Genomic DNA, 27,693 nt, shown 5'->3' on the forward strand with positions numbered 1-27,693 from the left:
CCGGCCTGGCCCCGCCCCCAGCGCGAGGGTGCGGTCGCGCGCGGAGCGAGTCGTGGTCCCGCTCTGGCTCGCTGTCGCGCTCTCCGCTGCTTCTACTCCAGCCCGCCGACGGGCGCGCGGGGCCCGGGTCTGGTCGCGTGCGCGGGGACAGGGCGCGATGCGGCGTGCGGCGTTGCGGTGAGGAGCGGGGCGGCGCGGCGCGGGCGGCCCGGCCGGGCGGAAGCGCCGGGCTGGCGTGGGCGGGACTAGTGCATGGGCATTTGGGCCGGACCGTGGCCAGGTGCGGAGGACGCTGGGCCGCCGGCCGGGCTGGGGCGCAGCGCTCCCCACCTGAGCGTCTCCCGGCCCCGAGTGTCATACTGAAAGCGAAGCGGGACTCTTAAGGGAGGAATGGGTGTTCCCCAGATTCCTTTCCGTTTGCTCATCACGGGTGTGGTTTGGGGCAGCCCCTTGGCAGAAAGCTGGTAGTCGGAGTTCCACATTACTTTGTCGGACTCTTGCCTTTGTTTGGAGAGCATTTTTAGGCTGAAGGGCTTTATCTACTTGGACTCAGACTTAAGTGTATTGTAATGTGGGTAGATATTGTAGGGTTCCTGCTGGGCTCTCAGGAATTTGTGGTGAGGACCCCTGGTGCTGATTGGAACTTTAAAGAGCAGCAAGGGGGACTTTGATGGGTCACTTGGATGAAGGGGTTGCCATTTTATATAGGTGGTGTCATCCCAGCTTGCCAGGTTAAGGCCTAAGGCTTTAGACCTCAGTGCGTGCCTGGCTCTCTCAGTGTCCCCTCCAGCTGTTCAAATTCTTTCTGCCTGGTTGTGACCCAGGTGGCTTCCCCCAACCCTATTCCAGCTTCTGGAGTCACCTGGCTGCACTTGCGCCAGCCCCTCTGATGCTCCATAATGGTTCTGACACTGATCCCCATAAATTCTCTTCGGGGTCTTGATTCTCTCTCATTGTGCCTGTGGGCCTTGCTATTACTCCAGAAAGCTTCTCTCTGTGTGTCTTGTTTATAACACTTAAAAAGATTAGAAACTTTGTCACAGTTTGCAGACAGGTTGGAAGTCAGGTTAAAAGAAGGGCCTCAGTTGGCTTTAGCTTGCACTGGACACAATGTGAAAGGCCCTCTGTAAGTTCCACAGTCTTCCCCAAGTGTCTTCTCCCAGGAAACCTTTCGTGGTCTCCTCTCCCCTGGTTTGGAAGGCCTCTTTCTTTGCAGTGAATGTCCATAAACTCGCATTCCTTTCTTGTGAGTTCTATTGAATTTTAAGCAGGTACTCCATTAGTGTCTAATGGAGAAAGTTCATCAGTGAGTATAGACGTATAGACTGTAGACTTGGTTGGTTTATTCGACTGTGGTGGCCAGTCTTTTAGCTTCTTTTCTTTCCACTCACAAAAGAGCCACCTGCATTTGTTTAGTCTCTAAATCGAGGTGTTCCCTCAGAGTGGAGGGCCTGAGTGCCATTGCCTGTTGTACTGAAAACTTCCCAGACACCCACCCTGACAGAGCCATCCCCAGAACAGAGCAAAGCCACTTCTTTTCACACCTTCAGGTGACTTCTGTGACTCCCTAAGCAAGCCACGGAGGGGGTTGCGTGCCTTCGTCTCCTCATCGGAAAGGTTCAGTCATGGAGTCCTAGGGTCTGAGTGCCACAGAGCCTTTTGACAGTTTCTTCTAAAGGCTCACAGATGGCCCTGGCCTGATAGTTCAATTGGTTGGAGTGACAGCTCAATATGCCAAGGTTGTGGGTTCAATTCCCAGGCCAGGGCACATGCAAGACTCAAACAATGACTGCATAAATAAGTGGAACAACAGATCCATGTTTCTCTCTCCTTCCCCCTCTCCCTCCCTCTCCCTTCTCCTTTCCCCTCTCCCTCCCCCTCCCTCTCGCTTCCTTCTTACCTTCTCCCTTTCTCTGAAAACAATAAAAATAGTAAATAAAGGCTTAGGGGTTTTACTCTAAAATTACTGAGGGCTTATTACGGAATAAGCCAGTAATCCTGGATACCCAGGTGTTGGTTAGGGTTAAATCCCTCTCCATCTCCCTCTCCCTCTCCCTCCCTCTCAGTGCTGCATACATAAAGGGATAGAGAGACTGTGAAGGAGCAGGCTCTTTTGTGTTTGTACGCACATATGTATGTATGGGAGAGGGGTCGCACATACGTGTGTATGGGAGCGGGGTCCCACACGTGTACGTATGGGAGTGGGGTAGCACACGTGTACTAATGGGAGCGGGGTCGCGCACACGTACCCATGGGAGCGGGGTCACGCACACGTACGTATGGGAGCGGAGTCGCACATATGTACGTATGGGAGCGGGGTCGGAAGGACTGGGCTTGAGCTAGTTGATTGAATCAAAGGTTTTTTAACAGTGGACTGTGGAAGTGTCAGGCATTCAGTTGTAGGATGCTAGTTTCTGAGACGGCAGAGTAAAGGCCTGTTTCCTTCAGGAAGGGATTTGAACCTACAGAAAATACATAAAATGAAATGGTGAGAAATAAAGAAAATTCTGATCATGTTCTGAGAAAATGCAAATTAGAGAGCAAGAGTTAGAAGACTAAAGTATAAATATACATGTAAAAGTACAGAAAAGGAAAGTTTACTGTGAAAAAATGAATCTAAAATATGCGACAGAGAGGCTTATTTTCCTATGAGATCAAAGAATAAACACAAGAAAAAAAAAGAAGTAAAACAAACCTGACCAGTGGTGGCACAGTGAATAGAGTGTCAACCTGGGACGCTGAGGACCCAGGTTAGAAACCCCAAGGTCGTTGGCTTGAGCACAGGCTCGCTGGCTTGAGTGCAGGGTCGCTGGCTTAGTTGGAGTCCTCCAGTGAAGGCACATATGAGAAAGCAATCAATGAATAACTAAAATGCCACAACTACCAGTTGATGCTTCTCATCTCTCTCCCTTCCTGTCTCTCTCCCTCTCTCTCGCTATGAAAATAAGATAAAATAATAGACTGTAGACATGACTGGTTTATTCGAGTGTGGTGGCCAGTCTTTTAGCTTCTTTTCTTTCCATTCACAAAAGAGCCACCTGCATTTTTTTTTGTATTTTTCTGAAGCTGGAAACGGGGAGAGACAGTCAGACAGACTCCCGCATGCGCCCGACCGGGATCCACCCGGCATGCCCACCAGGGGCGACGCTCTGCCCACCAGGGGGCGATGCTCTGCCCCTCCGGGGCGTCACTCTGCCGTGACCAGAGCCACTCTAGCGCTTGGGGCAGAGGCCAAGGAGCCATCCCCAGCGCCCGGGCCATCCTTGCTCCAATGGAGCCTTGGCTGTGGGAGGGGAAGAGAGAGACAGAGAGGGAGGAGGGGGTGGGGGTGGAGAAGCAAATGGGCGCTTCCCCTATGTGCCCTGGCCAGGAATCGAACCCGGGTCCCCCGCATGCCAGGCCAATGCTCTACCGCTGAGCCAACCGGCCAGGGCCTGGAGCCACCTGCATTTGTTTAGTCTCTAAATCGAGGTGTTCCCTCAGAGTGGAGGGCCCGAGTGCACACAAAACCAAAACTCCAAACTGCAACAAGCATTCTGGTCTTACCAAATATTTTTACTGAGAGACTTTTCCTGAATGCTATATTTAATTCAGAAGAGAAATCTATAGTGAAGTGGGGCTCTAAAGAAAATAAAACATATACTTTTTGTTGGGGAAGGTAGTCATCATTTGTCCTTGCGTTAGATGTGTTGTTTGTGGTATTAAAGTGTCTGGTTAGGAGTCAACACTTAAAGCAATAGTGAATCGAAGCCAATGTAAATAACTTATTTTGGAAGAATAGGCTAGGCACACTTATTTCATTGGGGATTAAGAAATTTCTGCCTAAGTCCAATAAATACTATCTTTGACGCCGGCAAGGGTTACATTCTGTTTTCAAAGTTGATTAACTTATAATTGGATTTAGCTTATCTACTGAGGAAATATGCTGTGTTAATGAACAAAATAAATGTCCATAATTAGTTTACTCACCAAATCGATTCTGGGCTTCTGAGGCTAATAAAATAGAAAGAGCAAGAATAAATCCATTAAACCTGGTTCATATCTTTTATTTCTTTTGTAAATAGTTACCTCATCGGTCTTTGCTCTCAAGAAATGTTTTCTGAGACTGATGGTTGCCAGACGGAAGAAGGTTGGGGGACCAGGGTGATAAGGGTGAAGGGACTGAGAAGAACAGATTGGCAGTTACAGAACAGTCACGGGGATGTAAAATACAGCAAAGTGAATATAATATCGTTGTCGTAACTCTGTATGGGGCCAGGTGGGTACTGGAACTATCAGGGGAACACTGTGTAAAGTCTGTGACTGTCTAACCTCTGTGCTGTACACCTGAAACCAATACAAAGTAATATTGAATGTAAATTGTAATTGAAAAATAAAATGAAATGTTTACTCTAGTTGGAGAGATGATTTATGGAGTAGCCTCAAATGCAAATATGCATACACTTGAGAGAGAAGTGCAGGCCCCCTCCCAGACAATATGCAGCACGGCCATGCACTGCTTAATGACAGGGGTAGTTCTGAGAAATGCATTGTTCGGCGGTTATGTCGCTCTGTGAACATCACAGGGTGAACGTACACAAACCTAGATGGTATGCGGTATAGCACCATCTTATGCTATGCACTCAGTCATCCAGAATGTTCTTTGGTGCATGACTAGATGCCGAGGACGTGGGCCAGCCCAGTGCTCTGGGAGGGGCACAGGTCTTTGGGGTTTCCAGGGAAGAAACTACCCTAAGTGTGTTTTTTCTTGTTTTGTAGGCTTTCTGCCTTGAGCAAGGTGCTGCTTCTTCCTGGCAGAGGACTGACTCAAGGGCCCCAGAATCCTGAGAAACAGAGAGGTCACCACTTTCAGGAAGGTAAGCATGGGTGTTTACTTTTTTAGGCCTTTGTAGTGAAAAACCCCGTTTTATTTGGGAGGCGTATAGACAGATACTTTAGGGCAAATGAAGCATATTAAAGGTAGATCTTTCATAAACTTTCCTTTATGAAATGACCAGGATAGCAGTGGGTAGAGACCACATTCAGAATTTGTGTTTTGGTTCCTGGGACCCTTGGGGACTGAGTTCCTTCAGTGAGGTGATTGTGACTTCCTGTGTGTAGGTTCTGAAGGGGAAGGCCTGGGAAAAAGAAACCTAATGCACAAGTAAGAGGTGGGCCCTTCAGCTGTACCAGCTAAATGCTCCTAGGCCACAATTTTGCTAGGGGGACCTTGTTTAGTCCATGTTTAATTGAAATTAATTTCAGTTACTAACCTGATATGCAAACTATGGATGTCTTTATCAATTTAGGAGTATTTATTATAATTAGAATTGTTGCTTCTTTGAAGGGCCCGCATAAATATATTGTGTAAATATAATTTAAAGTTCTACTTTTCCTTCTGGTCCTCAGCCCTGGCCTCCCTTCCTCCGCTGGCTAAAGCCAGTTGTGATCACTTCCTGTCAGCGAGCATCAATAGTCTCGCCGTTTGGCGTACTTCCTGTTCATTCTTTTATTCAAGGGACTCAGGAGGAAAAAAGTCAGAAATAAGACGATGTCATTCACTGATGGTTATTGTTTGAAAGTTAAAGTGCCTGTTAATCCAACAGTATTTGGCTTTGATCAGTTATTGAAGAATCATTCATTTCCTGTAACTGGAATATATATTTTTAAATGCTAGAAGAAAACATGAATTCAATACATTATTTGAAATTCTATTGATGTTTTAGTTTTGAATTTCTACTGCTTATCTAATTTATTTTCCATTTATCTATCTAGCATGTTCACCTATACACGTGAATCATGGTGTGTGTGGTAATTTGTATCAACTAAGGGCTCCCCCCCCCCCCCCCCCCGCTAATTCTTTCTTCCGCTTTGGGGCAGTGAGCATTAACTAAAATTTCATGCTTGGTCTTTTCTGAATGTACGTATCTGCTTCATTTTTTCTGGCGTAAGCTTTTCTAACAATTAGGATAGTATAAATATATGAGAAATCAGGTAGAGTGCTACTCAGATTTGGATATTAATGCTACTCCTTGATTAATGCTACATCCTTAAGTAGTTTGATCTGTTGCCTAGAAGAAGCTAGGTGGGGATTCTGTTCATAGTGTCTCCATCATTAAGAGGACTCCTGTTACTGATGGAGCCCCATCTGATGAATAATTGAAGTTATCCTCTTTTATTTATGTCAATCCTAGTGATTGGCACAAAGGTATTCTTTTCCGCACTAAGGAGGCAATCGTTATTTCAAATTTTCAGGAAGCAGAGGCCTGATCCCTTCTCTGGCTGTTTTTGTGGCATTTAATGGAAACTTGTGGCTCTTTAAAGCTTCCCAGTGCATGAATCACTTTTCATAGTGCTTGCGCCTGTTGCTGTAATTCAGTTCTCATATTTCTTTGTTTCAAGAGATGACCTCTTTATCTTTGTTTCAGTTCGAGATAAGTTGCGGGACATAGTGGGAGCTTCCAAAAACTGGAGGTACGCACTCTGGGGTATTCATTCTTGCGTGTACATTCACCTGTAATGTGATTTACATGTACTCTATACTTTTCAAAGTGCAGTCAGGTATATTATTTTACTGGCTCTCAATAAAACTTGTGACAGGCTTATTGCATATGTTGCTATCCCCTTTTCTTTCTTTCTTTTTTTTTTTTACAGAGGCAGAGATAGACATGGACAGACAGACAGGAACGGAGAGAGATGAGAAGCATCAACCATCAGTTTTTCGTTGCACGTTGTGACTTCTTAGTTGTTCATTGATTGCTTTCTCACACGTGCCTTGACCATGGGTCTTCAGCAGACCGAGTAACCCCCTGCTGGAGCCAGCGACCTTGGGTCCAAGCTGGTGAGCTCTTTGCTCAAACCAGATGAGCCCGCGCTCAAGCTGGCGACCTTGGGGTCTCGAACCTGGGTCCTTCCGCATCCCAGCCTGACGCTCTATCCACTGCGCCACCACCTGGTCAGGCGCTATCCCCTTTTCTACGTGTGGTGAAATGAAAACTCGGAACGATTAAGTGTCAGGTTTTGGCACTTGAACCCAGGTTTCCTTGTTTTTCTATTTCATGTAGCATAATGCCTTTATTGCTTTTTGTTAGTTCACAATTAACCAGGTTCCCATATGGTCTTTCTCTTTCAGTATTTTTATGCTATAAAGTAGGGTGATACTGCCCTGGCTGGATAGCTCAGTTGATTAGAGCATCGTCCCGAAACACAGGTTGCTGGTTCGATCCCTGGTCAGGACACACACAGGAACAGCTTGATGTTATAGCTGTTATGACACTTCAGTGTACATCTCCAGTAAATAAATATATTTTCCTTTGTAACAAAATCAGTATTTACGTATCTCCAACAAGAAAGGCAGAGTGTTGCATAATGAAATTGACAGTAATTCCCTCATAGTTCCTCATAGGAACTACTATAGTATCCTAGATAGTATATCGCTCATTTGTGTTCATAATTCCTCAACTGTTCCTCAAATGTCTTTTATAGCTTTTTAAAAACATCAAGATCTAATAAGAGATTACGTATTTCATTTGGTGGTTACGACTCTTTAGTCCCCCCCCAATCTAGAATAATAAGACAGTTGTTCCTCCCCCCCCTTTTTTTTTTATCCCCTTGACCTTGACTTTAAAGAGGCCAAGCCATTTGTCTTGTAGAATGGTCCGCATTCTGGATTTACCTGGTGCTATTTAACTTGTTCTTCTAGCCCTGGCTGGGTAGCTCAGGTAGTCAGAGCATTGTCCTGATACGTCAAGGTTGCAGGTTCAATCCTCAGTCAGGGCACTTACAAGAGTCAGCCAATGAATGAATGAATAAGTGGATCAAGAAATCGATGTTTCTGCCTCCCTCTCTTCCCTTCCAGCTCCCTTTACCTCTCTCTCTAAAATAAATTTAAAAATAAGTTGTTCTGCCTGACCAGGTGGTGGCACAGTGGATAGAGCATCAAAATGGGATGCAGAGGACCCAGGTTTGAAACCCCAAGGTCACTGGCTGAGTGTGGGCTCACCAGCTTAAGCGCGGGGTCACCAACTTGAGCATGGGATCATAGACATGACCCCATGGTCGCTGGCTTGAGCCCTGAGGTCGCTGGCTTGAATCCCAAGGTTGATGGCTTGAAGCCCAAGGTTGATGACTTGAAGCCCAAGGTCGCTGGCTTGAGCAAGGGGTCACATGCTCTGCTGGAGCCACCCAGTCAAGGCACATATGAGAAAGCAATCACTGGGAAACTAAGGAGCCGCAACAAAGAATTGATGCTTCTCATCTCTCTCCCTTCCTGTCTGTCCCTCTCTGTCCTTCTCTCTGACTCTCTGTCTCGGTCAAAACAAAACAAAACAAAGAAACTTGTTCCTCTATCCCCTATATTTTTTTGCAGGCTAAACTTCCTGGAAACAATAAGTATTTCATAAGTGATGCTTAAAAAGACATCTTATTTAATGATATTGTCAACATTTTAGTTTCCTATTCCCTTGTCTTGTCCTCTTCTATTTTAATGTCTCTTGTTTTTCTTCCCTGTCTCCTTCTCATATTCATTTCCTTTTTACCTTTTGATCTGCCTTCCACTTCTTAGGATATACTCCATTTTCCCTCCTCTGTCTCTCTTTCCTGAAATTGGAGACAGAGGTGGGGAGAGGGAGAGGTTTGGGGCGCAGAGAATATGAGAACTGTCAGGGTGAGAAAGAAGAATGTGGAATGCAGTGGCCATGTTCTTTAACCCATATGTGTTTATATACTATTGTGCCCATCTCTGTATTTTAAATTTGATTTCAAATACTCTATTATTTGAAAACACTTTTTGACGAGGGTGAATATGGTTCATGTGGGTATATATCCGTTATCACTTAGAAGTGTTTTTCTTATCTACTAGCCTAAGAAATTTTAATAGAAAACTTGAATTTCACCAAGTAGCAGGTGTGAAGGGAGGGGAAGAGGAGGTGACATAGGTCCAGACCTTCTCTGTCCCTCTTCGGTGGTGTCTGTCTGGCCTGTGTGGCACTGGCATTGAGGGACAGCACTGCTCCCGTGTTTCATGACGCTCTCATCCCTTCTTCTTAGAGACCATATGAAAGCATTGGAGGAGAGAAAATTACTTCACAGTTTTTTGGCTAAGTCCCAGGAAGTGCTGCCCCCGCGGAGAATGAAAGACAGTTACGTGGAAACTCTCTTGCCTTTGGGCAGTCAGCCGGAGTTACGAGAGAAATATCTGACTGTTCAAAACACCGTGAGGTAACAGAGCACTGTTTTTATTTGTGTCATTTTTATTTCATTGCCTTTCTTTATTGCAACTTGGAGATCTAATTCGCACACTGTACCTTTTACCTATTTAAAGTGTGCAATTCGGTGGTTTTTAGTATATTCAGAGAGTTGCGCAACCATCATCACAATTAATTTTAGGATGTTTTTATCACCTCAAAGTGTGTTATTTTATTTTCACAGGGCTATCAACATGATTTCCATCTAATCCCAGTTTTCTTTATTTCACAGATTTGGCAGGATTCTTGAGGATCTTGACAGCTTAGGAGGTACTGTATTATTTTAGTATTTCTAATAGCTAATTACACCTGTATTTTGAACCCTCTGGCTAGAAAGGGATTTTATTCTTTAATTTGCACAGATCAGAATATTCTAAAATAACAGAAAAAGAAGGGCTACTATCTCTGACTTGTCATTCCCACCAAATGTTGATTCCTATTTAACAGTTATTATCTGATTAATTCTCCTTTCTTACAACTTTTAAAAATAGTCTTACATTTATAGAAAAGTTGCATATAAGTACAAAGAATTCTTCCTCCCTGTATCATGTAAGAGTTCATTGCTGACATGCACATCACCCTTAAATATTTTCATGTCTGTTTTGTACAAACAAGGACCTTCTCCTGTGTAACCACAATGCACCCATCAGAATCAGGAGCTTCCCGCTGCTGCATTGGGCGGTCTCGCCCTCAGACCGCCCTCGCCTTCCGCCAATGGGCCTTCAGAGCAGACGGGCCCAGCTCTGAACCCCGTGGTCCATTTGGTCGTCATGTCAGGAATAGTTGCTGAGTCTTTCTCTGACTTTCGTGACCTTGACACTTTTGAAGGTTATAGGTGACGTCTTTTGTGGAAGTTCTCTCAATTTGGATTTGATGCTTCCCCAAGATTAGATTGAGGAGGTGTGTCGTTGGCAGCAGTGTCACAGAGGAGATGCTGTGTTCTTATTGCATCTTATCAAGTGAGGCGTAGTTCTAACTTGTCCCATTACTGTGATGTTAACTTTGATTCCTTGTTGAAGGTGGCATGTGCCAAACTTCCTCACTGTAAAGTTACTTTTTCCCCTTTGTAACTAGTAAGTACCTTGTCGGGAGATAGTTAGAACCTTGTAAATATCCCATCCCTCATCAGACTTTCAACTTATTACTTTAAAATCAGTATAGACTCAGGGATTCCTGTTTTATCAAGTGGGTTATAATATGTTACTATCATCTCTTTTGATGCTCAAATTGTCCCAGGACTGTCCTAGTCCCTTCTCCAAGCTAGCTTTATTATTATATATTTTTGTATTTTTCTGAACTGAGAAGCAGAGAGGCAGAGAGACAGACTCCTGCATGTGCCCGACCGGGATCCACCCGGCATGCCCACCAGGGGGCGATGCTCTGCCCATCTGGGGCGTTGCTTCGCTGCAACCGGAGGCATTCTAGCACCTGAGGTAGAGGCCATGGAGCCATCCTCAGTGCCTGGGCCAACTTTGCTCCAATGGAGCCTTGGCTACAGGAGGGGAAGAGAGAAATGAGAGAAAGGAGAGGGGGAAGGGTGGAGAAGCAGATGGATGCTTCTCCTGTGTGCCCTGGCCAGGAATTGAACCTGGATTTCCACACTCCGGGCTGACTCTCTGCCGCGGAGCCAATCGGCCAGGGCTCCACCCTTTTATTGAATGAGCTGAGGAATATATGCTCACACACATTTACCTCTAGTATCTGTCTATGGGAACCATGAGTTCACACTGATAGTTCCAATTCAACACCACAATTTTGTTCTTATTTCCTCCCTTTTCATAGTTGTAATTCCTTTCTCCAGCTGGCTTCATTTCCTTAATACATTTACTTAAATTGATCAGTCCCCCTGGATGTAGCCAAACTGGGGTTCCAGTCCGTGCCAAGTCGCCTTCTGCAGGTCCCCTCCTCATGTGCGCAGGGCCACCCCTCTCGTTGCCTCTCTGCCTGTCCTCCTGACCCCACTTGGGGTTCAGCACCCTGCTCTGGGCCACCTTGCTTGTTCCTGCCTGATGACTTGTGGACTGAACTGTTGGGAACGGGTTTAAAGAAAGGCTCTAATAACTTTAAAATATATAGACGTAAGTCCATTGTTCGGCTCACACCTGGCTACTTTTGTCTTGAGATTAAGTAAACCTGGTTAAAACTTCTTACTGGCCTTTAAACACATTATATACACATATATTTGACTTTGATTCACTTAAGTGTCCCTAAATATGCCAACGCCCTTGCCACTACCTGTGTTTCCCTCATTTCCTCCTCTTGGTGGCCAATGCCTTTGACTTGTTTACTTGATTCTATTCTGTCCATTTCTCCAGGAACTTGCCTTATTATGTATTTGTCTTTTTGATCTTAAATTAAAAATAGGTAAAATCTCCTTCCCTATAACACTCTCCAACTATCATTTTCCATCACTTGAGAGCTAACTTTCTGGAAAGAATGAGGTCCTAGGCAAATACCTTATAAATTCCTTCTCCTTGCTATTCCCCAGCCCGCCAGAGTCGGGCTTCTGCTCCCCTTGCCTGCAGTGCACGATCTGCTGGGCTTCCTCGGCCCCTGCGCGGCTCCTGACACTGTCACACTTGGCCTGGGCCTTCAGTGCGTTCCCTCCTGCTCTCCGGTGGCTCCTTCCTCGTCTCCTGGATAGGCTTCTCCTCCTCCTCCAGCGATCCCCTAGGTGAGGGCTAGCCCCAGGGGGCTGTCTTCTGCCCCGTGTTTGGTTATCTGCACCTTCTCCAGAAATAATCTCGTTTACTCCGCATGCTTAATTGATGTCAGTATGGGACACACTTAGGAAGGTACAGTTCCTGGCCTGCTTTTCTGTGTTCCAGACCAGATTGCCTTCCTCTCTCCTGGACATTGTCATTTGGATGGGCTCCCGACTTGTTGAATTCAACATGGTGAAAACAGCCCCTTCTCTTCTTCCTGTGTTCTCTTTTTCAGTGAATGGTAGCCCATCTTCATCGATACTGGGAACCATTCAAGCCTCAACAAGTCTCCCTCTTCTTAGCTTTGGGATCTTTTCCTTCTCTTCCTCCCCACTGCTGTTGCCCTGGGCCAGAAGCATAGCGTTTCTTTTCTGGGTAGCACAAAGGCTTTGAAGTGAAATTTCTTTCTTTTAGCCTCTTGTTCCTCCAGCACAGCCTTCAGCGGTGCATGGATGGAAGAGCTCATTGTCACAGCTAACACTTATGAGCACAGACCCGTCCTGAGGGCCGCTGATACACATGTGAATGAATCATGGGGAAAGCAGGGAGGCCACTAAATACAAAAAGAATACAACGTGGCCCTGGCCGGTTGGCTCAGTGGTAGAGCGTCGGCCTGGTGTGCGGAAGTCCCGGGTTCTATTCCCGGCCAGGGCACACAGGAGAAGTGCCGATCTGCTTCTCCACCCCTCCCCCTCTCCTTCCTCTCTGTCTCTCTCTTCCCCTCCCGCAGCCAAGGCTCCATTGGAGCAAAGATGGCCCGGGCGCTAGGGATGGCTCCTTGGCCTCTGCCCCAGGCGCTAGAGTGGCTCTGGTCGCGGCAGAGCAACGCCCCGGAGGAGCAGAGCATCGCCCCCTGGTGGGCAGAGTGTCGCCCCCTGGTGGGCGTGCCAGGTGGATCCCGGTCAGGCGCATGCGGGAGTCTGTCTCACTGTCTCTCCCCGTTTCCAGCTTCAGAAAAATACAAAAAAAAAAAAAAAAAAAGACAACGCAATTTTCAATGAGTTGATGTTTGTAAGGTGTGTAGAGCCATGCTTGGCACATACCAACAGCTTGTTAAACTATGGAAAGGGTGCAGACAAGCACAGAGTAGGGTAGGAGCCGAGGGTGCTGTGGGAGGGCGGAATAGCTCTGAGTGAAACAATCCCTTTATTATTAGGAGACAGTCAGGAGGAAACAGCCGAGTCCTTGTGACTGTTTCTATATATTTTCTGAAGACGTTTGATGCTGTCAGCCTCATGTGCTGGCGTCTTTTTCTGATTTAGATACCGTGTCTCTGTAGGTGGCGACAAGCCACCTACTGGGCCTGGGCTTTGCACTTCCATTTCCTCACCAAATCTAAAACTGATTGTGCAGTTAGGTTAGAGGGTCCCCAGATTTCTTCATTGTAGAAAAGTCTTGGGTCCTAGGATAAGATGGCCAGCGAAACATGCGGGTTTGGGTCTTTAAGACAAGGTAAGGCTTTTTATAGATTTCAGGGAGTGGATTGTAAATGTTGAGAAATAATTTTGCTGTGCTCTTGTTTGGTTCTCTTTTGTTTTCCTACAGTTTTTATTTGCTATAAGCACACCAAAATTCATTCAGCCTCAATGTCTCCTTTGTCGATAGTTACAGCCCTGGTGGACAAGATTGGTAAGCAATATTGTTTTCGATGCCTACTTAGAATTCTTAATGATTACAAGACATTATTTTTTAATTTAAATCATTTTTTATTTTTCAGTTACAGTTGACATACAATACTATATTAGTTTCAGGTGTACAGTCAGTGATTAGATATTATGTAACTTACTAAGTGATCATCCCGATAAATTTTGCACCAACCCAGCACCATACATAGTTATTAGAATATTATTGACTATATTCCCTAGGCTGTACTTTACATCCCCGTGACTATTCTGTTAGATACAACCAATTCGATTACAAGATATTACTGAGATTAGAATTATTTTTCTTTTATGGGGGGGAATTTTTATATCTATTTGCATGTGGAAATGTTTAGAATGCTGTGTACCACAATATTTATGTTAATTATCTTTGAGTGGAAGGATTTTGTGTGGTTTCAGTTATACTTTTGATATTTGCATTGTCTACGTTTTTCAAAAAGCCTTGCAAATTTCTTCTTATGTCAAAAAGGTGATTATGTTTGGAAGACAAAAAAGAAATGTAGTGAAATTTACCAACATTTCCAATGAAATTGTCCATTTACAGCACAGAAAATTTTGAACTCAGATTGATTTTCTGTTCTGCAGATGTGTGTCAGAACAGCTTAAGCCCAGAGCACGACATCAAGTTCAGTGGCCATGTTAGCTGGGTTGGGAAGACATCTATGGAAGTGAAGATGCAGATGTTCCAGGTGTGTAAGCACCCCAAGACTGCCCCGTTTCAATTCAACCCACTAGTCTTAGTGAAAGAAAAGCTTATTTGCCTGTGTGTCCCTAGACAGGGCTAGAGCTCACCACTTTTAGAAAATCCGTGGCGAGTTCAGGTCACACAGATGGTGGGTTATTACTATCTTCCTCCTGGATAAAGACTGACACGTTACTTGGTGTTTGAGTTTATTACTTTCAGATGATCTCAGCTCCCCTTTAAGGTACTTGTTTCACGTTTTCACAAAAATCTGGGTTATGTTATGCGTGAATGGGATTGGTCACTATGTGTTAGATTCCTGGCTGCTGTAACAAAGTTCCACAAACAAGATGGCATAAATGAACTGAAATGAATTGTCTCACAGTTTGGAGGCTGGAAGGCCGAGATCAAGGTCTTGGCAGGACCATACTCCCTCTCCAACTTGTAAAGGAGAACCCTCCCTCGTGTCTTCCCGGCCTCTGGTAGTTTGCTGCCAGTCCTTGGCGTTCCCTAGCTTGTCGTGTAATGCTTCAGTTTCTGCTGGCATCGTGATGTGGCATTTCCCCATGTGTGTCTGTGTCTCTCTGTCTCTCCTCTTTTTGTAAAGACATTAGGAATATTGAATCGGGGCCCACCCAACTCCAGTATGACCTCATCTTAACTGATTATATCCGCAACACCTCTATTTCCAAATAAAGTCATGTTTGTAGACACCAGGGATTAGGACATTGACTTACCTTTTTGGGGGCATAGTTCAACCCAGGACAGTCACTTAGACCAGTGAGGGTGGTTAGCTATTTCGAGGACCGGCACACTGGCGGTTGGAAAGCACTGACTCAGACTGTTTACAGCAGTTAGGAACCGCCTCTCTACAGAGCAGAACACAGAATAGCAATTATAAAGAAATAAAGACATTTGACAAGAGAAACTCCTTCAAAGAGGATAATAGCACAGGATCAGATAATTCAGCATATGTCCAAGGTTTCATCATGAAAACGTATTTAAGAAGGACTTTCTTAGTTAGGCCAGGGTATTTAGTAGAACTATTCACTCAGATACATTTTTTTTTTCTGTATGAGATTATGAAGCACTTCATGTTTTGGTAAAAGTCTGAAGCTTGCTTTGCTGGAATTAAAGTTATTTATCAAAATAGTTGTGTTTTTTTTTTTATCAGATTCTGTATGTAAGCAGTTGGATTCTGTAACTCCTGTGTAGCTGTAACCAACAGTAACTATTTCTCTTTCTTTTTTAGTGAAGGAGAGAGAGAGGGGGAGGGACAGACAGGAATGGAGAGAGATGAGAAACATCAACTCGTAGTTGCGGCACCTTAGTTGTTCATTGATTGATTCTCATACGTGCCTGACCAGGGGGCTACAGCCGACCCGCTGACCTTGGGCCCATGCTGGCAACCTCGGGGTTTCAAACCTGGGTCCTCAGCGTCCCAGGTCCCTGTTCTATCCACTGTGCCACCGCCTGGTCAGGCTGACAGTAACTTTTTAAAACAGAACACAGAGTAGTTGGGGATGCTGCTATGATTTGTTCACGTACTTTTTAAATCTTCCTGGCTGATTTCTAGCCTGCTCAGTGCTATGTGCTGGCATAGGACCAGCTTTTTAGGGAATTGTGTGACAATTTGAATCTAGGATAGTAAGTTGAAAAAGTGATACAGGAATTTTTGGGAGGAGAGGACCAATGAAAATCAGTGTCACCTGACCAGTAAAGGCACAGTGGATAAAGCATTGGCCTAGGAGGGCATTGAGGTCCCAAGTTTGAAGTCCTGAGGTCACTGGCTTGAGTGCAGACTCACCAACTTGAGCGCAGGGTTTCTGGCTTGAGCGTAGGATCGTAGACATGACCGCATGATCACTGGCTTGAAGCCTAAGATCGCTGGCTTGAAGCCCAAGGTCACTGGCTTGAATCCCAAGGTCGCTGGCTTGAAGCCCAAGGCTGCTGGCTCGTCTGGAGGCCCCCAGTCAAGGCACATATGAGAAGCAACCAATGAACAACTAAGGTGCCACAACTCTGAGCTGATGCTTCTCATCATCTTTCTTCCTTCAGTCTGGTAGTCCTCGATCTTGACCTGCAGTGATTCATAGGGCAGCAGTCATTGCTCAGGTTTCTGCTGACTGCCAGTCTTGTTCTCAGTGCTTGGGGTACACATGTGAACGAAAATGGTCTTTGTCCTGAAGGAGCTTGTGGTGCAGCAGGGAGGCAGCCCCGTAAGCATTCGTGATCTAGCATGTTAAGTATCATGCAGCATTTCTCGACAGGGACACTGTTGGCATTGTGTATGGGGAAAGTCCTTTTATCTGCAAGACTGTCCCCTGCATTGTGAAGTGTCCAGCTCCTTGCTTACCCCCATCCTACTAGTAATGTCTCCCAAGTCATGTGACGACAGCCCCAATCAGCCCTCCACATTTCTAAATGTCCCCTTTGGGGGTGAGAACCCTAGTCAGGAGAAGGTTTTGTTTCAGGTGAGCTGGCAAACAAAGGAGGGAGTGGTGAGGGGTGCCAGGGAGCAGGAAAGGGTGATTGGTCCGGGGAGAGGGGGTGAGGTTGATGAATGCAGCCGTGAGGACAGCGTCACAGGCAGCTGCGGAGAGGGTTAGACAGCGTGGTGCGTTCCAGGACCTCCAAGCTGTTAGCTGTGGGGGGGGGGAGTGTTTGTGAACATCTAGAGGGGACTCTGGGCTCTCTGGTGGAGGGCTTCCTGTGTAGGGCTTAGAGCAGAAGCTAGAAGAGGGCTGGGGGAGGTAACAGCCTGAACAGGCATTAGTCACGAGGGCTAGTGATGAAGCAACCAGATGTACCTGCCCTCAGGTTACGATCGCACTTTATGATCGGATTGTCCTGGAAGTACAGACTTCGAAGGGGTAAAGGAACACCTTGAAACCTCAAACGCTTGTGAATTGTAAATATTTACTTTAATCCACAGAATTACCAGTGATCTTACTCCTTCTTTGGAGCCCCTGTGGTCGGCTATGGAATCAGAAACGTGCTGATAGTTGGCACATGAAGGGACCGTGAGAATACTAACATCAGTGCGAGTGCAGGGCCCCCCCTGGCTCTGTGCGCCCCTTTGAGCACAGAGGGGCTTGAGGAGAGGCAGAACTCGCGTGAAGCAGGACAGCGAAATGGTGCTGCAGAAGGCCCTGTGGGTCCCAGGTGTGCACAGTGCCAAGCCTGTCGTTCACACCCATCCGCATTTTGTGCAGTGCACTTCAGAGAGAGGGAGGGAGAGAGACAAACTGATTTGTTGTTCCACTTATGTATGCATCCATTGGTGGTTCCCGTTTGTACCCGGACCGGGGATTGAACCTGCAGCCTTGGTGTATCGGGACGATGCTCTACCACCTGAGCTCCCGGCCAAGGCACTTCTCGTTTTCTAATTGCAGCCTTTCTCAAAGCATGCGTGATATCGATTAGAATTGCAGTAGGTATTCCCAGGAAGTGCATTTCTTACATCTGCATTTTCTTTCCTTTGTTCTTTAGTTACATGGCAATGAATTTAATCCTGTTTTGGAAGCAACATTTGTAATGGTGGCTCGTGATTCTGAAAATAAAGGGTAATTATTCTTTGTTTCCCTCATTCTTTGATTTGAAAATTGTCAATGATACATAACACCGGAGAGAAGAGCATAATGAATATGCACCCATCACCTAGAGCAGGGGTCCCCAAACTTTTTACACAGGGGGCCAGTTCACTGTCCCTCAGACCATTGGAGGGCCAGACTATTAAAAAAACTATGAACAAATCCCTATGCACACTGCACAGATCTTATTTTAAAGTAAAAAAAAAACAAAACGGGAACAAATACAATATTTAAAATAAAGAACAAGTAAATTTAAATCAACCAACTGACCAGTATTTCAATGGGAACTAGGCTCCTCTCACTGACCACCAATGAAAGAGGTGCCCCTTCCGGAAGTGCGGCGGGGGCCGGATAAATGGCCTCAGGGGGCCGCATGTGGCCCGCGGGCCGTAGTTTGGGGACCCCTGACCTAGACTTAAGAGTTTTAACGTTTTTGCCATATTTGCTTCATCTGTTTGTTTTGTAAAGTATATTATTTTTTCATAATTAAAAAAATGTATTTATTTTTAGAGAGAGAGAGGAGAGAGGGGGGATAGTAGGAAGCATCAACTCCCATATGTGCCCTGACCAGGCAAGCACAGGGTTTTGAACCAGCCATCTCAGCATTCCAGTATTTTTATTTTAAAGCCAATTCCAGACATAATGACATTTCACCTCTAAACACTTTAGTGTAGGCATCTCTTTAAAAATGAAAATGGTTTCTTAATTACCATTAGCACACCTAACAAAAAAACCCACTAGTAAATCCTTAGTATATTCTAATAGTTCATATCAGTTTTCCCCAAATATCTTTTCAATGGTTTTCTCAAATTAGGATCCAAACCGAGTCCACGTATTACATTTGACTTTTTTTTTTTTTTAAGTTTTTTTTTTTAAGTCTTTATTTATTTATTCATTTCAGAGACAGAAAGTGAGTCAGAGTGAGGGATAGACAGGGACAGACAGACAGGAACGGAGAGAGATGAGAAGCATCAATCATTAGTTTTCCATTGCGCTTGCAACACCTTAGTTGTTCATTAATTGCTTTCTCATATGTGCCTTGACCGCGGGTCTTCAGCAGACCGAGTAACCCCTTGTTGGACCCAGCGACCTTGGGTTCAAGCTGGTAGACTTTTGCTCAAACCAGATGAGCCCACGCTCAAGCTGGCGACCTTGAGGTCTCGAACCTGGGTCCTCTGCATCCCAGTCCGACGCTCTATCCACTGCGCCACCGCCTGGTCAGGCTTACATTTGACTTTTATGTCTTGTAAGCCTGTTTTGTTGGTTAATAGCTTTATTGAGATATAATTCACATATCATATAACTTACCCATTGAAAGTGTGCAGTGTTATTACGGCTTTTAGTGTATTCACAGATCAGAGAGAGAGTTGTGCGGTCTCTAAAGGCTGTTTAAACCCAGAATAGTTATGGTCCCCACTGCCCCCTTACTGATTTATCAACTCGTTGAAGGCTGGATCGGTCCTTCTGTGCAGTGTTCAACTTTCTGGGTCTGTCTCATTGCTTTCTCGTGGTATTTTGTTGTTGTTGTTGTTGGACTTGTTTCTCCACTCCTAGGATTTTCTGTAACCTGAAGTTAGATCTAAAGCCTTGATTAGATTCAGGCTCAGCATATTTGGCAAGAGCAGTATCTGTGTGTCTCATAGTGTAGGTCATATTGCATCATATCAGGAGGTCTAGATTGTCTCACTCAGAGTAACGCCGAGATTGATGCATGGGTTCACATAGTGACTGATTGAGCTTTCCGCTGCAAAGTTCAGTTGATCCACTTATGCTCACAGGGGCCTACAGGGTGCAGTGTGGGGCAGGGTGTATCCAAACTGGATCTGTCATGCTTCGCATAGCTAGCTCCCAGTCAGTCTTCCTGCGGGACTCTTACTGTCCTTTGTTGGTCACTGCTTTAATCATGCGGGAGTGTAAAATGCTTCTCAAGTTCTGTCATTTCTTTGCCATGTATTAGCTGGAGTTCTGTGAAGAAGACCTTTCTCTTATCAAGTAGGGAACTTGGATTTGTAAACGGAAGCCAAGATTAATGTTTCATCCTTGCCCATTATTTATACCTTTGCTAAATAATGAGTTGGTGCATTAGCTAGTGATGACATGGTTTTTCTACTGTTTTGGCTTTTTAAAGCCATTGTGTGCATGGATTTGTGCACACATTGTGCACAACTTCATTGTGGATGCATGGATTTTAACATATAATGTACGTGTTTTTCCACTGATTGCAGCCATTGCTCTTGCTGCTCAGCGTATATTGTCTTTGGTCAGTGGAGCTCCTTTGAGTTGGCTGCTGTGATAAGCTCTTTCTTTTCCTTTCTTCTTTTCCAAATGAGAGGAGAGGAGATAGAGACAGATTCTGACATGTGCCCTGACCGGGCTCCACCTGGCAACCCCCATCTGGGGCCGATGCTCTGCCCATCTGAGGCCATGCTCGCAGCTGAACCATTTTTAGCACCTGAGGCAGAGGCTCCAGGGAGCCATCGTCAGTGCCTGGGGTTGATGTGCTTGAACCAATCGAGCCATCACTGCAGGAGGGGAAGAAAGAGAGAGAGACAGAGAGACAGAGAACGGTGAGGGGAGGCGAAGCAGATGGTTGCTTCTCCTGTGTGCCCTGACTGGGAATCAAACCTGGGACATCCACATGCTGATGCTCTACCACTGAACCAGCCAGCCAAAGCCAGTGATAAGCTCTTTTGACATTTCCCCATTAGTCTTTGATACATGCCTGCAGTCTGGTGCAATGAGCTATCTTGGGTTTATCTTACACATTTCCTGCCCCAGGCCTGGAATCAGCCATTTCTCCAAGTCCTGGGGTTCCTTTTAGCAGGAACTGGTATTTAGGAACCAAAATCTGGGCGCTAGAACTGCGTGTAGTTACTAGTTGATCATTATGTCTAGGCCTTCTCAGTGGGCAGAGCGTACATGTGGTATAGCAAACAACCAACCAACTTCATGAGTTTATACTGTCATTTTCAAGTCAACTTTAATCATGCAGCATGAACTTATTTGACTTTATACTTCATCTTTTTACTCTTGAATTGAATTTTGGTTCCTAACAGCAGTTACACCCAAGGCCTTCAGCCAGAGAGAAACCTTCTGATTGTGTGTAGGCGTGGCGTGGGAGGGAGTGTGGCAGGATTGCTGTTTGTACAGGGCGGAGTCTGGAGGCCTGTGGGAAGTCCAGTTTGTATTAGAAACTGGACTTAGGAGTCCACGACGAGAACTCATTTCTGCTGCCTGGAAAGCTGCCATGGAAAATGGTGTTAAGATGGAAAATACCTTGGGGACTAATCAGAGCGAAGAATGCCGCTGTCCAGTCTAAGTCCTCCCAGCAGCCCCTGCCGACCAGCTGGCTGCTCCTGGGCCCCGGCTGGGCTCCCGTGCCAGTGCTGGGGGTATTCAGGGTCTTCTCTCAGGCAGTGCATTTCATTTTCCAAGCTGCCATTTCAGTTCCTTTGTTTCCATTGTTGTTTCATCAAACTTTTGGATTCTCCCATAGTGGAATACTGGCTTCCTTTTTGCTCAGTTTTTTTATTTTTAAAAATTTGACACCTACATGCTGACCAGGTGGTGACGCAGTGGATAGAGCATCAACCTGGAACTCAGAGGATCCAGGTTCAAAACCCTGAGGTTGCCGGCTTGAGTGCGGGCCATCCAGTTTGAATGCGGGGTCGCCAGCTTGAGCGTGGGATCATAGACAGAACCCCATGGTCAGTGGCTTGAGCCCAAGGTTGCTGGCTTGAGCAAGGGGTCAGGGAGCCCCCTGGTCAAGGCACATATGAGAAAGCACTCAACGAAGAATTGATGCTTCTCATCTCTCTCCCTTCCTGTCTGTCCCAATCTGTCCCTCTCTCTTTCTCACTAAAACAAAATGTAACACCTACAGAAAAATAGAATAATGGAATGAACATGCATATACCCTTCACTTAAATTCACCGATTAACATTTTACCACCAGCCTTATTTTCCCGCCCTCTCTATCAATATACATATATTTGTTTTTCTGTCTGAATCATTTGAAAGTTTGAGACCGTTTCATCCATGAATAGTTCAGCATGTATCTCCTAAGAGTAAGGTAATTCTACATAACCTCAGTGCTTTTATTATATTCAAGAAATCTAACACTGATATATTATGTAACATACAAGCCATAGTCAAACTTTGCCAGTTGTCCCTAAAAGATCTTTGTAGCTTCTTCCCCTAAGGCGGGATCTGATCAAGGATCATGTATTACAGCTGCTTACCATTTTTCTTTAAAGTAGTCCTCCATTTTCTGTCTTCTACAACACTGGCATTTTTGCAGGGTTCAGGCCAGCTGTCTTATAGAATGTTTTACAACCTTTGTTCCCTCCTGATTAGATTCAGGTGAAACATTTCGGCAGGCAGCCCTGTCCTTTCTTTCTTTCTTTTTTTTTTTTTGTATTTTTCTGAAGTTGGAAATGGGGAAGCAGTCAGACAGACTCCCGCATGCGCCCCGACCGGGATCCACCCGGCACGCCCAGCAGGGGGCGATGCTCTGCTCATCTGGGGTGTTGCTCTGTTGCAACCAGAGCCATTCTAGCGCCTGAGGCAGAGGCCACAGAGCCATCCTCAGCACCCGGGCAAACTTTGCTCCAATGGGGCCTTGGCTGCGGGAGGGGAAAAGAAACAGAGAGGAAGGAGAGGGGGAGGGGTGGAGAAGCAGATAGGCGCTTCTCCTGTGTGCCCTGGCCGGGAATCAAACCCGGGACTCCTGCACACCAGGCCGGCGCTCTAACACTGAGCCAACCGACCAGGGCAGCCCTGTCCTTTCTTAATGTGAACTTTCTACTGTACAGCTGAGTCTGTACAGTAACTGGCAGCCTTCCCTAATTGTTGCAGGTTCTTGTGTGAAGCAGTCAGTGGGCATTACCTACAATGAACAGCACAGACTTTAAAACTAGTGGATAATTGTGCATCTGCTGCTTTTATTAGATAATGACATTTGAACTGTACTCTTTTCTTCTCTTTAGGTCGGCATTTATAAATCCGCTCATCCTTGAAGGCCCTGAGGAAGAAGAGCTCTTTAGACAAGGAGAATGTATATTAATTTGTTTATAATAAGATAATTTTTTTTTTTTGTATTTTTCTGAAGCTGGAAACAGGGAGAGACAGTCAGATAGACTCCCGCATGCGCCCGACCGGGATCCACCCGGCACGCCCAACAGGGGCGACACTCTGCCCACCAGGGGGCGATGCTCTGCCCCTCCGGGGCGTTGCTCTGCCACGACCAGAGCCACTCTGGCGCCTGGGGCAGAGGCCAAGGAGCCATCCCCAGCACCCGGGCCATCTTTGCTCCAATGGAGCCTTGGCTGCGGGAGGGGAAGAGAGAGACAGAGAGGAAAGAGGGGGGGTGGAGAAGCAAATGGGCGCTTCTCCTATGTGCCCTGGCCGGGATTCGAACCTGGGTCCCCCGCACGCCAGGCCGACGCTCTACCGCTGAGCCAACCAGCCAGGGCCAATAAGATAATTTTTTTAAGCAAGAAAGAGGGAGAGGGAGAGGGAGAGGGAGAGGGAGAGGGAGAGGGAGAGGGAGAGACAGGAACAGACAGGAAGGAAGAGAAACGAGAAGCATCAATTCTTCGTTGCGACACCTTAGTTGTTCAGTGATTGCTTTCTCACATGAGCCTTGACTGGGGGGGGCTACAGCAGACCGAGTAACCCCTTGCTCAAGCCAGCAACTTTGGGCTCAAGCCAATGACCTTTGGCTTCAAGCCAGTGACCTTTGTGCTCAAGCCAGTGACCGTGGAGTCATGTCTATGATCCCATACTCAAGCTGACGACCCTGCACTCAAGCCAGTGACCTTGGGGTTTTGAACCTGGGTCCTCAGCATCCTAGGCCAACACTCTATCCCATGTACCACTACCTGGTCAGGCATAAAAAGATACTTTTTTTTTTCATTTTTCTGAAGCTGGAAACAGGGAGAGACAGACAGACTCCCACACGCGCCCGACCGGGATCCACCCGGCACGCCCACCATGGGGCGACGCTCTGCCCACCAGGGGGCGATGCTCTGCCCATCCTGGGCGTCGCCATGTTGCGACCAGAGCCACTCTAGTGCCTGAGGCAGAGGCCAGAGAGCCATCCCCAGCGCCCGGGCCATCCTTGCTCCAATGGAGCCTTGGCTGCGGGAGGGGAAGAGAGAGACAGAGAGGAAAGCGCGGCAGAGGGGTGGAGAAGCAAATGGGCGCTTCTCCTGTGTGCCCTGGCCGGGAATTGAACCCTGGTCTTCCGCACGCTAGGCCGACGCTCTACCGCTGAGCCAACCGGCCAGGGCTAAAAGATACATTTTTAAAAGCACATTAACTACTGCAGAGGAGATTATTTAAGAGTATATATGGACTCCTTGTACCAGTCAAGTACGTTTACTCATTCCAAGAATTTATTGAAATTAAAAATACTTTGTTTTTTGTCCCATGAAGTCCATACTTTGAACGATTTTATTGATCAGCCAGTATTTATTAATTGAAGAAAATTTTTTTCTCATTTTTAATGAAATGGAAGTATATCTTAATGAAATAGCTGCCAGTGGGGCTCTAGGTTAGGATGATTATAAGTGCTTTTTCACTGAGCTGATACAATTTCCACATAGAAGCAAAGACTCACTGCAGGTTTTTGTGAGACATAGGTCCAGTTTCCAGTGGGAGTTTTGCAGTTGGGAAATACTGTCTCTGTAGGGTCCCAGGGAGCCCAGGTCAGGAACCCCTGTGTGTCGTGGGACCCTCCTGACCGCGGCTCCTTCCTGTCCCACATTTCAGTGAACAAAAAGAGAAGGGTCGTCTTCAGCTCCTCGTCGTTATTGAAAATGGCTCCCAGTGCTGAGGAGAGGACAGCCATACACGAGATATTTCTGAATACGCTGGATCCCAAGTGAGTTCGGCTGCTGAGGGGCCGCGCTGGGAAAGCATTGGACCCTCGGCTTTCTCCAGAATCAGGCTTGCCTGAACATACTGGGAATTGTTTCCGAATGTTTTATTTTTCAGCAGCAAAACCATGCCCTTAACAGAGTTTACTGAATCTCTATTTACACAGGACTATAAGTTTTCGGAGCCGAGTTTTGCCCCCTAACGCAGTGTGGATGGAGAATTCAAAACTGAAGAGCCTGGAAATTTGCCACCCTGAGGTATTGCGGTTTAGTGGAAGGTCTTCTGATAGGATAACTTGCGATCCTGACAGTCACTTCAGATTTGATATCATTAAACTGGTCTCTGTTCTTTGGCACTGCTAATTCCTTTGTTCAGTATACAGGGGTGACTGTGACCTTGTATTGCTTTCTTTTTATTAAAGGTTTTACTTATTGATTTTACAGAGGGGGGAATGGGACGAGAAGTATCAACTCATAGTTGCTTCACTCTAGCTGTTCATTGTTGGCTTGTCATATGCGCCTTGACCTGGCAAGCTTGGGGTTTCAAACCGGAAACCTCAAGGTTCTAGGTTGACACTTGATCCACTGCGCCACCACAGGTCAGGTGAGCTTGTATTTCTTAATATTCATTTTATGTCCTATAGGAGAGAAACATTTTCAATCGGATCTTCGGTGGTTTCCTTATGAGGAAAGCCTACGAACTTGCATGGGCTACTGCTTGTAACTTCAGGTAAGTTAGATTTAAGGTAGTCTTTTCTTTCCTTATCCTTTATCCTTTTACATTGGATAAAAGTGTATAGGTTTCAGGTGTACAGTTCCACAGTACATCATCTGTGTATTGTATTGAGTATAAAGGTAGTTTTAACTTCTGAGAAGCAATTTTTATTGCCCCACTGAAATGAAACTTTTTTTAACATGCCTGAGAAAGACAAGGCGTGGGTGTGCTTTTGAAAGAGCCCGCTGAAATGGAACACTTTGGACCAGTCTGGGTGTGGGGGGAATTTTTAAATTAAATGTCACACTGCTGAGCAGCTGAGTTTGGTCATCGTTGTCGAAGGCGGTTACTGTGACCAGGTGAGTCAGTACAGTACAGGCACACCTCGCTTTATTGCGCTGCACAGCTACGGTGGTTTTTTACAGATTGAAGGTAGGACCCTCCACCAGCAGAAAGGTTACGGCTCATTTTCTTTGAGCGCTTGCTTCAGTGCGGCGCTGGAACCGAACCGAACCTGCCGTGTCTCTGAGGTCTGGTCACAGAGGCATCTCTTACCGTTCCCTGCTGCTCAGATCGCTTCCCCTTCTCTAGGTTTCTTCTTTGATCATTTGAATTTTACTTCAGCCGATTGTTAGGGGAAACATAGAGACCGTCTGAATTTTGCAGCTGACCACAAATTCTGCCTCTCCCCATAGTGGTTCCTACCCGTTTGTGGTAGCCGTGGATGATATCATGTTTCAGAAGCCTGTGGAGGTTGGATCTTTGCTGTTTCTTTCTTCCCAGGTAGGTGTGTGACGGTAAAATACAGTTTTTATAAGTCATTTGGGCCTAGAAGAGAAATGTTTGTATTCTGAAGCACCTGCTTCTCTGATGATGACCTGCACCCCTTTCCCAGTGGGACTGACCGACTGTCGTGTGTCACAATGTCTTAGGTTTGCTTCACTCAAGACAATTACATTCAAGTCCGCGTGCACAGCGAAGTGGCTTCTCTGCGGGACAGAGAGCATACGACCACCAACGTCTTCCATTTCACGTTCAGGTCGGAGAAGGACGTGCCTGTGGTTTTCCCCAGGACATACGGAGGTAAGCGGCAATGACTGCTTGTCCCGAACCGAGGGGAAAATTTTTTTTTAATGTTTATTTTATTGATTTTAGAGACAGGAAGGGAGAGAGAGAAAGAGGAACATCAATCTGTCCCCATATGTGCACTGACTGGGGATCGAACCAGCAACCTCAGCGCTATGGGACACTGCTCTAACCAACTGAGCTATCTGGCCAGGGCACAAAGGGAAGAATTTTTAAAGAAATTTGTCACCTTTATTTTTTAAAAAATTTTTTTAGCAAGAGAGAGGGACAGACAGGCAGAAGGAAGAGAGATGAGAGCATCAACTGATAGTTGCGGCACCTTAGTTGTTCGTTGATTTCTTCTCATATGTACTGTGACCAGGGGCCTCCAGTTGAGCCAGTGACCCCCTTCCTCAAGCCAGTGACCTTGGGCTCAAGCCAGTGACCTTGGGCTTTAAGCCGGTGACCACGGGGTTATGTCTTTGATCACATGCTCAAGCCAGTGACCTTGTGGTTTCAAACCTGGGTCCTCAGCATCCCAGGTCGATGCTCTCTCCGCTGCGCCACACTTGGTCAGGCTCCTTTTAAACTGTAGAAGTACATGATGCCTGTTAGTTTGAAAGCATCTCCTTAGGAGATTGTGCTTTTGAGATTCCGCAGCCCCGAAGGCTGGGTTGCCTCGTGGCCGCAGTTGGCTGCGGCTGCTCTGCCCTCCTGGCTGCTGTCTGCAGGGCCGGTGCCAGCTGCCAGCAGCCACCGGTGGTCAGAGACCGGTCCAGCCATGGGAGGGGGCTGGAGTCGGCCGCTCCCTGGGGCACGCGCACCCCCGCCCAGCCGCGCTCGCCCCGCACCGGGCCGCGTTCCCATCACTGCCCCAGTGCTCCCAAGTAGTCTTGTGTTTGTGCCTGGCTGTTCTGAGGTGCTGCAAGTTTCTCTGTGGCTCTCTCTCTTGTGTTTCAGAGTCCATGTTGTACTTAGATGGGCAGCGGCATTTTAACTCCATGAGTGTCCCGGTGACCCTGAGAAAGGAGTACCTTGTGGAGCCCTAGGGAAGCCCACGCTTGCGGAAGAGCGGCGTTCTTCGGCGACCTGGTGCCTGGTGGTTTTCTCATGCTTCAATGTATTCTGCTTTTAGGACAATTAGAAAAGCAGAGCGAGAGAGAGGTTG

At 46.3% G+C, this 27,693-nt stretch overlaps 1 protein-coding gene across 2 annotated transcripts; it reads left to right on the forward strand.

Annotated features, from left to right (window-relative positions):
* On the forward strand, positions 1–27,693 carry ACOT9 (acyl-CoA thioesterase 9). 2 transcript variants are annotated; one of them, XM_066249983.1, is made up of 16 exons: positions 3–177; positions 4,759–4,856; positions 5,755–5,781; positions 6,408–6,453; positions 9,028–9,198; positions 9,457–9,494; positions 13,475–13,558; positions 14,176–14,279; positions 17,765–17,838; positions 22,853–22,920; positions 24,639–24,750; positions 24,913–25,003; positions 25,390–25,475; positions 26,156–26,243; positions 26,393–26,543; positions 27,486–27,693. In XM_066249983.1, exons 1-16 carry the CDS (start codon positions 158–160, stop codon positions 27,572–27,574), a joined length of 1,347 nt encoding a protein of 448 aa, XP_066106080.1. In that variant the 5' UTR covers positions 3–157; the 3' UTR covers positions 27,575–27,693. The 2 variants fall into 2 exon arrangements, with proteins under 2 accessions (XP_066106081.1, XP_066106080.1); XM_066249984.1 differs by lacking the exon at positions 5,755–5,781 and having other exon boundaries at positions 1–177.

The sequence above is a fragment of the Saccopteryx bilineata genome, chromosome X, assembly GCF_036850765.1.
Source record: "Saccopteryx bilineata isolate mSacBil1 chromosome X, mSacBil1_pri_phased_curated, whole genome shotgun sequence".
Taxonomy (NCBI): Eukaryota; Metazoa; Chordata; class Mammalia; order Chiroptera; family Emballonuridae; genus Saccopteryx; species Saccopteryx bilineata.

What these genes read in the sequence shown, in the direction of transcription:
- ACOT9 (XM_066249983.1), top strand. Translation starts at nt 158, where the DNA reads ATGCGGCGTGCGGCGTTGCG. An exon ending in TGGAAATTTGCCACCCTGAG is followed by an intron (nt 25,004 to 25,389) that starts GTATTGCGGTTT and finishes TATGTCCTATAG; the next exon opens with GAGAGAAACATTTTCAATCG. An exon ending in TTTCCCCAGGACATACGGAG is followed by an intron (nt 26,544 to 27,485) that starts GTAAGCGGCAAT and finishes CTTGTGTTTCAG; the next exon opens with AGTCCATGTTGTACTTAGAT.